General features: G+C 39.8%; 1 protein-coding gene across 1 annotated transcript in view; it reads left to right on the top strand.

The window, feature by feature from the left end:
- LOC131041900 (nuclear pore complex protein NUP205) overlaps positions 1-12095 on the top strand; it is a 269379-nt gene that overhangs the window by 181114 nt on the left and 76170 nt on the right. The window contains exons 35-37 of the mRNA XM_057975129.2: positions 3332-3496; positions 4428-4601; positions 4744-4884. Of these exons, the coding sequence (XP_057831112.2) occupies positions 3332-3496; positions 4428-4601; positions 4744-4884 (480 nt within the window). The remainder of the gene's footprint in view (positions 1-3331; positions 3497-4427; positions 4602-4743; positions 4885-12095) is intronic.

Raw genomic sequence — 12095 nt, 5'->3', positions numbered from 1 at the left:
TGCATGACACTAGTGACCTTGGGGCCCAGAGTTTTGAAATTGGATGGCCATCTATTTATAAGGCCAGACCTGCAAGGGGATTACACCATAGGCAACATGACTTTTTCAAGCACCTCATTCAAAATATGTACCCTTACCCAGTTTACCAGTGGCATGGTGTCCATTATCTAATGAATTCAATGATACAACATGATCAATGTTTTGATGTACATGATTGAAATTTGTTTTTTCAAATTTGGTATGATCTCAATACATACACGATAATTTACAAGGAAAAAGAGGAATAAAGTTACATTGACAACAAATTGTGAGGTTACACATATTCAAGAAACTATTGTAGCGTCACTTTAAGGTTTTAATTCTGCAGAGGAAGAATCCTTTGCAAATTGAGATAGAACTCCATATTCCATAACAAAAGGATGACAAAAACCTTTCTCTTTGAAGGTAACAAGGTGGAATGGGAACATGTGAGAAGTGATGCAAAATAGAGTTGACATCTCATGTTCAAATTGCCATCAAAATTTACATGAAGAGTCGATCTCTCAAAATTTGTAGAACACGTGTACACCATAGAGCTTGAAGATATCAGCAATATTATAAACGGAAACTGCTGAGGTTTTAGCTAATGAAAACGTGTTGGATGTTGCTCAGAGTTTGCTGGAATGGCGTGTTGTCATTGATGTCAACATATGGAGAGATTGTTGGGAAGTTATGTCAACATATTCTTTTATGTATTCCAGTGTTGCAGTTTGGTTGAATGAGTTGGTTTAGCTTGTGTATTGTAGATGAGTTGATGAAGATTGAAGGGTTTCCGGTATGTTGTTTGTAGATGGTTCATTCCCATTTGCAGAAGTCCGCATGAGGTTTTGATCAAGTTATGAGATCCGGTATTGAGGTTGATATTCAGTTGTTTGTGTTATTCGGTATTCTGGTTTGTGCTCCATTGCTCCGGAATAGCTATATCTTTAGTTGCAGATGTATGGGGTGTGTTCTAGACGTTGATTTGTGTCCTCAGTTCGATTGGTTCATGATTTGGAAATACACAAGGGAATCTTTCATGTTGACAGTCAGTTATGGTGGTGTTCTAGAGCTCCGATGGTGAGATGAGGATGATTCTGGTAATTCGAGTTATTGCCGTTGTTGTGGTGCAATTCACGTTGCTTGTGAATATCTCTAGATTGTGTTCTATGTGTATTGGTGGTCCACATTAATTATTGTGCGCGTTATTTAAGATTTTCTTTGTTCGGCGTTGTTCTTCGCGTTATGCAACATTCTTGGTGGTTGTAGCATGTTGTGGATGATCGAGGTGTAATTGTTGGAGGTGTTGCGTGTTTGCGGCATTGATTTAGGTCCAGACTATGTCTTAGTCGACATTGTTTTGGTCCACATGTATTGTTGTAGCGTGAGGTTATTATTTTGTAATTTATATTGAGGGTTTAGTCGACCTTGTAATATAGGTTGATGACTTGTATAAATCTATGTAATAATCATGTAAGATGTGTGCCTGCGATCTTTGAAGATGTGTATGATCAAGTTGTATGTGTGTGATCAAGTTGTATGTGTGAACAAGTGATTTGATCTTTCCGAAGTGTGAAGGAGAAAAGAGAAGTGTTTTAGAGAAGACTGTGTACTTAACTGAAACTGTACACAGGCATATGGAGATGCTATTTTCACAGTTCATGTAATCCGAATTGTTGTCCGAATGTTTTTGTAAGTCAATGAGACTTCCTGTAAGGCACTGAGCCTTCCCTAAAGGTTGTAGCCTTTCTGGGTTTTCATATTTGAGCAGTGAGCCCTAGGCAGTGTGCCTGAATGCATGTGCATTCCCCATTGTAATATTTCTCTTACTCCTAACAGGGTATTATCTCATTGTGTGGGTAGGTTCCCACCTTGGTTTTTCTCTTAACCAGGTTTTCCACGCCAAAAATCTTGGTGTTATGTGTGTTATTGATGTGGTGTTGTCTCATGCTTTAATTGTTAATTATCAGATCTGATTTGTGGTTTAAGTTGTAAAAAGTTTTTGTGCAAACTGATTCACCCCCCCACACCCCCCCGCTCTTGGTTTGCTGCATTGTTGCCAACTAAACCACTCGAATTCTCAGCTTTAAATCTCAAGGTGAAGCTTAAGGGTTACTTTTGAGTGTGTGGGCTCTATCTCATATTGTGAGGTCTGTGGCAACTGAAGGTGTTACTGGATTTTAAGTTACGTTTCATTTCCTATTTTGCAAATTGTGACTTCTCTCTTTTGTTGATAGGACTTCCCTTTGTAATACAGTGGCTTAAAAATTGAACTTTGTGCTCTATGTGAAATTTAATTGGATGCTGACTTAGTTTCTCTCTCTAGGTTACTAATGACTTAAAGGTGTGCAAAGTTGTCTGCATGTCAAATTGCTTTGTTAAGTACTATGGATACAAGCCATTTGATGTGCTCTAACTTTTGTTTATACACACAGGTTTTGTGTTTTAATTTGAAAGTTTTGTTCACACCTCTTGTTCTAATTAGTACTAGTGAATGTAAATTGAATTCTTTTTGAGCTTCTGGAAGCAGTAGTCCTTTTGAATGAACCGGGAGTGGTGAAGAGACTCTTTTAATACGTATAAAGTTACTCAAGTCAAGATTATAGAAGTGCAGAAACTCGAGTAATTTCCTGAATATGTTTAGAGCTCATTACTTCTTAAATTATGGTCCTATAATACGGATTGTAATATATGTGGTAATTCGATATATAATGAGTTAGGAACAATTATCAAGTCAGTGATTAAGTAGCTACTCATTGTGACTTTTCCCTTTTGAGATGAAATAGTGAAAGTACAGGTGACTGTTTTCTGTATGATGTATCTTGTCGAATGCAATGCTATGTGAAATTATTTGAAGTGATATCTTTTAGTTGCATACATCACACAGAGTAGAAATTTGCATAGCATGAATTGCATGTTATAAATTAATCATGTCATTTTGTTCTTTTATTTAACTAAAGTAAACCTTACCTAGAAACATGGTCTACATTCCTCAATCTTGGTTTTGTGGTGAATCTATTGGAAAAAAATTTGGAACGTGGTATTTATTTATTTTCACATTGCTTTATTCATAATCATTCTACAGTTTTTATGATGCTTGATGCATCATCTTTCTTTCATTGCTTGCATCAGACATAGAGAAGGCTAACCTTCTGTTTTAACTTTTTAAGGACATTTATTTTAGTTCATTTATTAGAGAAAGACAAAATGTAAACTATGTTTGTTTGTTTCATACCTAGAGAAGGTTAGGCTTGTGTTTTTCAAATATTCTTTTTTGAATATATTTATTAGTTCAAGGTAACATGCTTTGTAGGTTGCAAAGGATGCAACCCAGGGAAGTGAGGTTGGTAAAGCAATGGCATTTTATGTGCTCGAGGCCTTGTTGGGTTTTGACCAGGATCAGTTATTCCTAAACCAGATTCAGAGTAGAGGTTTGTTACGTGCGTGCCTTTCAGACATCAACAACAATTCATACCAGGTGAGTGTGGTTGTCCAGTCGGTTTTGATTCTATAGGGATTGTAAGAAGCAGTGTTGATCATTTAAAGCTTTGATTGTTACAATAAATCTATAATGTTCTTTCATATTCTTAAATCTTACAAAGCATATAAACCAGCCTCGTAATGTATATGTCGAACTATAAAAATATCTAATTATTCATAGACCTATTAGTTATTATTTAATTAACTATGTCATATCTTAAAAACTCATCTATATGGCATTTAGGTGGACCAAGTTGTCACATATCATTCATCATTAGAAATCAAAGTTGAAGAATATTGTCTACTTTCTCAGAACCTTGTGTGATCATTAATTTCTAGTCTCTGAATTCATCATGACTTGCAGACTGCAATTTCCACATTTTTCCTTTTGGTTTCTTGTATCTATCAGGCTAATAGGTATCTATATTGGTGAATGCAATTATTAGTTACGGTCATTGGAATGGCTCATTTGTAAATATTAATAATGAAGTTAATTTGCTTCTCATATACATAGCCTCATTAGGGACTATGTTATTGATGTGCTGGGAAGTGCAGAACATAATAAACAACACATGTTTGCCTTCTAACATAGTTACTGCTATGTAATATATATTAACGACAATAGTCTTCAAGGTTCTACAGTTCTGTTTTATTTTTAGAGTCTTTTTAGCGGAATTTTAGTTTAGTTATAGATTTGTTGGGGTAGTTCTTGGTGTCCTTTCCACATTCCTGTGTTTCCCCGCCCTGCCTAAAAGGGACATTGTTGATTATAAGTGTTTCTATTTTTGCGGCATGCTTCCAAGAGTATTAATATATGTATGGATGAACTTTTTGTTTTTTCTCTAGAGGAACTTTTTCTGGATTTAACCGTGATTTTTTTTCATTTTCTTTGTTAGAAAGTAATCAGTATGATATGTTTGTTCTTTCAGGCAGTATTGCTTCCGTCAGCAGCTTCTATTCGTCGCCTATATACCCTTGAAGCAGAGCTTGCCCTACTTTTAAGAGTTGGTTATGGATATAAGAAAAGAGGAGCACAAATTTTATTTGCAATGGGTATTTTGGAACGCCTTTCGTCATGTAGAGCTGTGGATGTTTATCTTACGGTACACAATAATTACAAGTTTATTTTAACTGAATATCCTTCTGTCTTTTGAAAATTTAAAATAAAAGGAAGTTTGCAATTAGCTCTGATGTCTACTTTGTTTGGGAGTACCGTCTAAGTTGTTTAACACTTGTTGCACCCAGGAAGATTCAAAGTGGGCACATGCATTCAAGATGGGATTAGGCTTGCCATCCCAGCATGATAGACATCATCAAATTGTGTCCCCAGTGCTAAGATTAGTCTTTTGCGTTTCACAATTGGTTGACATGTCGGAATATCTTGAGGTTTGTATTTCTGTTAAAGCATGCTTTTGCAGATGGTTATTTTATATGGGCATATTGTAATCTGGTATTTGATATTATAATGATTATCTATGTTTGGATGTCTAATTTCACACTTTAAAATATATATTTTTATTTATGTAATGTAATCTACTTATGCATGAGTAACATATGATTCATTATGTCATGCTTTTGCTGTGTTTGGTGTTTTATGCTCTGCCAATAAATTTTTAGACTTAAGTTGCTTTTCTTTGGAAGGCACATCTCAACCTTCACTTTTTTTTTCTTTGGATATAATGTGAGCTTGGCATCAGTATTCCACTTATATCTTTGCTGGTGTTTCTCTCTTGTTGGCATTTGTTCCTTGTCAAGTATTAAATGCTGTTTGTTATGGTAACAGTATTCCTTGTTATTGATCTTAGTGTTTTGATCTCATCTAGTACGAATTTGTAGTTATGTATTTTACAGAAGGTGGCTGCAATCCTGGCTTCTATTACCTTGAATATCTATTCTACATAAGTAGTTGTAATGGCCCCTTATGTTATTCCTTTAGGAAATTAGGAACAATAATCAATTGCAAGGGTTTTCTTTCTATAAAAGTTCAATTGCAAGAGACTTCTTTCCCAAATAAATTCTAGTAACACTTAGAATTATGATAATTCTTTCTACTTAGGAATGATAGATTATGATGTCACTTATAGTAGGATGATATATAAGATAAAGTATCACTGCTTTCTCTGATACATTCATTTGATCTATGCAAAGATGACTTCTGATCTATAGATCTGATCTGCACTTCTGATATACGATATCAATCGTGCAATTAATGTAGTTGATAGCTGTCTGTGATATGGCACTGAGAAATTGATGCAGGGGCATCACCTTCCCTCTCTCTTTTCTTTATGTTTCTGTGTTCATTTCTTTTGGTCCTTTGTTGTGTAGTTTGTTTCTGCAGTTTATTTGGATGTAATAAAAGGCCTCTTGCCTATGTGGTAGGGAGTCAAACCCCCTTTTTGTTTGTTAAGCTTGTGTTTGATGTCATGGGGGCAGTGTTTTATAGCTTCCTGCTGTGACAATGACAAGAAGACCAGTATGTATAACTCGACAGTTATAGAAACGACTGCAGTTCATTTGGTAGTTGTTGAACCGACTGCCCATCTATTTGAAGGATTTTGTGCATCGCGGGGTCGGGGGTGTTGGAAAGAGAACTGGTCAAAGCACAGCAAAGTTTGACGGTGAGGAACCAACTGCTACAGTAGCTTGCGCCTGCAAGACTATGGAAAGCTTTGTGTTGGTTATTGCAGATAGATTCACTCCTCAAAGGTGTCGAGACACTCTTGTAATAGTTTAGGAACATTGTGAATGGGAAACATTACTATTTCATTGTGCCTTGTTTGTTCTAAATTGTAAGAGCTATGCTCTGTATCCTGTCATAATTGGAACAGGTTGTGGATGTAATTGTCTCTCTGGTTAATTCCAGAATTTCCTATCATTATTGCCCTGTCATTTGATTGTAAGTTCCTGTGAGTTCTTTACATTTCGGTGATTAGCAAGCCATGCCATCATAATGGTATCAGAGCCTAAAAGAGATTGGGCTTTAGTTGAGTGAATAGAATGCCTCCAAGGAGAATGGGTAGAGGACAAAGCCCGAGGAAGAGGCAAAAGAGGACTTGATGAAGGAATCTAAGTGTTATTGCAACATTTGATGGCCTGAATGGATGACAAGGAAAGAGCTCAAAGAAGAGGAACCCCTGATGATGATGCTAGTGATAATGAAGACGAAGAATGACCCCAGGATGATGAGGGGGAAGAACATGAAGAATCTGAAAGGTTTGAGGAGAGACTATTCAAGGACAGTATTGAATGCGGGTTCCAAACCCGAGATAGAGGTTCCTACATATTCGAGGAGCCTCATTGGTGAAGATCTAATTAACTGGATCAATGACTTAGACAAGTACTTGGAGTATGAGGGAGTGGTAGAGGAAAGGAGAGTTAAATTTGCCTACACTAGATTGAAAGGCCATGCTGCTATGTGGTGGGACTTTGTCTAACCTGAAAGAAGAAGAAGAATAAAGAAAAGATTAACTCATAGGATCGAATGGTTGCAAAATTGAACGCCAAGTTCCTTCTTGGAGATTGTCAAGCAAATCTTTTCAAAACATTGCAGAATTTGGAACAAAAGGACATGACAGTCAAAGATTACATTGAAGAATTTTATAAATTGGTGATACGGTCTGGCCATAATGAGGAAGATATGGAGAAAATAGCCTCGTGTCCCCTAGAAAATAGTTTACAAGACAAATTAAGTCTTGTGTCCCCTAGAAGCCTTGAAGAGGCTTATCAACTTGCCTTAAAGGGAGAGGAGAAATTGCAGCAAAGGCAAAGTCAGCAAGAGAAGAAGAGAGGAAGAGGTTTTAGAGAAATGGGATAACATTTTAGTAGAGGACAACAACACCATCAAGGAGAAGAGGCTGGAAGTAGTAGTGGGACAACCAACAATGATAGAGGAGGTTACCAAAACAAAGGTGGAAGAGATCCTATGGAAGAGGTGGTTCACAAGGTAGAGGAAGAGGGTTCGCTGGAAAATGCTTCAAGTGCAACCAATTTTGGCACAAGAGTTGGGAATGCTCTGAGTCTTCTCAAGGAGGGCATACGAAGTTGGAGTAATCAAATTGTTCATGCTGATCAAGAAAGTGTGGGGTCACCTGTTCACCATAAAGAGGAGCTAGAATCTGGAGAATCTTTGTTGCTTAAGAGGGTATTGTTGAAGCCCCTAAAAGAAAACCAAGAACCCATTCAAAGGAAAGCCTTATTCAAAACCAAATGTAAGTCCAAAGGTAAATGCTGTAGACTTATTATTGACAGTGGTAGTATGGATAATATTGTTGCAGCAGAGATGGTAGATAAGTTAGACCTTGAAAGAATCAAGCATCCATCTCCATATAAGGTGTCATGGTTGCAGAAAGGTCATCAATTGTTGGTAAGTGAGCAGGCTTATGTTAATTTTCAGATTGGTAGTTACAAAGATAAGGTATTGTGTGATATCATACCCATGGATGTATGCCATGTATTGCTTGGAAGATTGTGGCAATTTGATATGAAGGTGTTGACGTGGATGAAATCGCATTGCTGCAAACTCCATACGGCCAACGCAGAATAGAATAGCCGACTGATTATCCTACTCTCTCTTGAGATAAGGAAGTCTCTAATGCTGTTTTCTAAGTTTGATCAAAGGAGACTACCTCAAGGTTTCTTTTGTCAGGTCTTGACTGCGGGATCTCTCAGTGGCTTAATGTGTTTATGCTGGAAACACAAGGGGACTTACGTTTGACTGGCAGTTCTATGGATAAGTTCCCCGGACTTTTTTACGATCTTTCCATCAGATGATATTGGTTAATTTGAAGCTGTTTTAGTAGGACTGCAGATTTTCCGAATAGATAAAAAAAAAGGGGAAAAGAAAGGAAGGATAGGGAGAGAGAGAGAGACATGAACTGTAAATTCTAACTAAGACAGCAAATTCAATCAAGCAGACAGACACCTCCAGGAAACTAGATTAGGCATCATCAGCCATTTAGACACAATGCTTGCATAAACTTAGTGCAATCTTCAAAGGAGGAACCAGATTTTCATATTACCAAAAACGATATTAGAATTTCTACATTCATGGTATATATATATATTTGATAATCGAACTGAGCATGAAATGGTCCAGGTTAACCATGCGGAAAGAAAATGCAATCAGCTATTCTCTAATGGTATGGACTATGAAGACTCTATCAGATGCTTGATTAAAAACTGCTATGCAAAATGAATAAACATAACTAAAAGCTTTCAAAATTAAGTGAAGAAGGAGACCATGCACTCACAAGGAAACTTGAAAATAGTCTTAATCCATTGTATTAATTCCTGCAAATTCCTTCAGAGCTTTCGCAACAATCCAAGAACTTCTTACAAAATGAGGGAAAACCAGTCCCTTAAATAGGCCTCAAAAAGATGAATGGCCTGGATTAAATCTAAATAAGTGGCCCAGATTCATCCATAAAGCAGGGCTGCCCATGCCCATAAATGGGAGGCAAATATCAACAACTACCCCAAAATGGGCAATAACTACCCAAAAAGGGATAATTACAACAATTTGGAACAATCCAAAAAGGTGTATAAAAAAGTTTTACAATTTGTTGACCAAAAGTCAACTGTCACCTTTTTTGGGACAAAAGTGCATTTTAAGATTTGGAAGGGAAAAAACACTTTTGAGAAACTATTTTCTTTATTTCGGTTTCACACTCTTTCTTTAGAAACTGGTCCTCGCCATGCAGGTATTCCCGCCATAAATCACGACCTGCTGCCCGTTCCTTGCGAACGTATTCCTGAAATTTGATACATAACTGGAAGAGGAGACTGAAAGGAGGCATGGGAGGGTGGCGAATTTTGTACTGCATGCCCTTGAGATACTGGTCTACGTGCTTTAAACCGTCCTTCCAGCTGGAGCGATTACGCTCGAAGCATAACATGTCTGAATGGAACTGACCAGCAAAACTCAAGTCTCCAACGGAATAAGAAACCTTATCTACTCCCAACGAAACCTTATCTGCTCCCAACCTTTCTTCCCAGTCTGGCTGGATTACACTGTCGGATAGGTCATTTATCCATCCTGAAACCATCGATCGGAGGATGGTCTTACCTAGTTCCTGCATGTTCCCCAGAATTACCTCACATGCATCATTTTCTTTGTCAATAATTTCCTGGGCGTCGTTCTTCATGGTGACGGTCCAGTACCATTCCTTGAGAACACTGATGCCATGGGGATCTAGGATGTCGGACAGTGTGGGAATTTGCGCATGTGTCCAGAAAAGAGCTCTCATGAGGGGAAGGGTAGAGGCCGCCACTTCGTGCATGTGAAGGGATTCCCTCTTTACCTCCAACAGCCTGACTAGAGTGAGCTCTCGATGGAGAGCCATTTCTTTCACCTCCCTAAGGATCTGTTCTCCCTTTTTCTTGATGTCCTACGTCCATTCCTTGACGGCCTTTGCGGTATCCCGAATTCCTTCAAATTTAGTCGTGGTCCTTTGTGCCAATGCCATTGGGGGAATATGGGATTCGGAGGGGTTGTGCAATGGCCGTAGGAGCTTATCGATGTATCCCTCGGCCTGTTCAGCACGGGCCTGATATATATCCCTTTCCGCTGTGATCTCCTCGAGCTGTCTGAGTATGTTCTGCACTGAATCCTTAAATTCTTCCTTTTCCTGCTCTTTTGTAGCTCGTCCGATGGGGACAGTCGTAATGCTATAATCTGCCAGTGTTATTTGATCTGCTGGCTTGTCTACGGGCGGGGTGGCAATATGAAGAGTGCGGTTCCTTTGTTCGTCCCTGGTTACTCTAGAATATGCCCTTGGTTTCTTCTTCCCTTTAGCTTTTGCTCGATCCATTCGTGAGAAGATATCCTCCAGATCGATGGGTGCTTTGGTGGCGGCCCTACGCTGAGCTCTGGCGATCAGCCACTCTTGAGGCACTGTCTGGGTTGATGATAGGGTCAGGTTAGCATCCTGTTCTCCTACGCTTTCAACCGGCTAACCACAAATTCGCAGCTGCCCCACCATCGGAGGAGTGAAAGAGGGAGGAAGCTCCTTGCTTGCAGCTGAGTTCTCCCCTATTTCGCTGAACAATTGTCTGACATCCTCCTGTGAAGGTTGCTCCTCAGTTCTCTCGGGCTCATGAATTTCATCTATCCTTTGTTCTCCTTCGATGGTCGAGTCGTCCTTGGTTGTATTAAGGAGTAGCAACTTGTGACGGCTCTGCTGGGTAGGTTCATGCACTTCGACCCCCTGGGTGGATGGGATTTCTCCTTCTTTTATTTGGTTACCTAGTTTGGTCAACTCGAGGCCTTTTGGCTCGGTGTCTAGTGCATCAGGTGCAGGAGGATCATTGGCCTCGAATGCATCGATGTCGCTCTGGGAAGGCGGAGCAGGTACGCAATCCAATTCTATGGCATCGTCAGACGAACTGGGGTCTTTTGAAGATGAAGTGGCCTCTGGCCTCTTTATGGGAATCTTCTCCCTTCTTGTTCTTTTGGACGTTCGAGTTCCTCTGCAAGCCTTAGCTTTCTTTCTTTTCTCTGGTTTCTCAGTTGATGTCCCTTCGTCTTCGGAAGACTGAGAGTCAAGACTGCCCATCAAATGGTAAGTGAACTGGACCCCCTCATGGACTAGCCTCTCGATCTGATGATGTAACCATTGATCTGTGTACCTTGCTGGGGCTACCATAACTACTTCGAAATCCGTGATTGGGTCCTGAGACCAATCAACGCCTGGCAAGAGGTGTCTTACTGCTTCGAATTCTCGGACTTGGAGGCAATTTCCTGAGTCCGTGAGCTGATCTGGGACCTGACGGTATTCAAAGAATCGCATCTGCTACACACTCAACCTAGAATATTCCCGTCGCCTGACTTCGTAGTCATCGGAGCAATTTTTCCAATAGTCTTCAACTGACTCCTTTGCTCTGTATCTTCGACCATAGGCCCTTTTTGCCAGATTATCATGATCGAAGTATTTTCTTGGGAAATGGTCTTGGAGGCCATAAGAGGCCAGCTCTGCAAGGGACTCCTCTGCTAGGGTGGGGGTTCTCAATTGGACATCATGGTTGCCTATGATCATAGGAAATGTGAATCCAGCCTGCTTGCTCTCTCGAAGTAAGATGCCGGCGGGGCGTGATTGCCTTGCCACCTCCATAAGGATTACTTTGTCGGTTGGATACCGTGGAAGTCGAAGGGGGGCACCATCGAAGGCAGCTATTCGGATGTAGGAAAACCTTGGGAATTGGATGAACCAGGCTCCGTACCTCTATACTAAAGTAGTAGCTTGCTCGGAGAGCCTTATGTGCAACCCGCCCTGCATTAGCCTAACCAAGCGCATTGTGAAGGTGTCATTGACGCGTTCATACTGACCAACCGCGTAAGCCGGGCTGTTCTTTTCCCTTTGAGCTATATCCTGGTAGAGCAGCTGCGGGTAGCAATCATAGACTTTCACATGACCGGGCCCATTCCCGATCTCACCTTTCATTATCAATCTTGGCAGTGGCTGGTTCTTTGCGAACATATAGACCAAATAGGAGGTCATGGTGAATTACTTCTTTGTTTCGAGCTCAATCAGCTGAGTGTGGATGTTATCGCTTATGATCTGGGCCCAGTCAAACTTAGACTTTCCGGCGAAGACCTGCTC

The sequence above is a fragment of the Cryptomeria japonica genome, chromosome 1 (genome assembly GCF_030272615.1).
Source record: "Cryptomeria japonica chromosome 1, Sugi_1.0, whole genome shotgun sequence".
NCBI classification, from domain to species: domain Eukaryota; kingdom Viridiplantae; phylum Streptophyta; class Pinopsida; order Cupressales; family Cupressaceae; genus Cryptomeria; species Cryptomeria japonica.
Note: the sequence above shows the minus strand (reverse complement) of the source record. Positions and strands in the feature narration are given on the sequence as shown.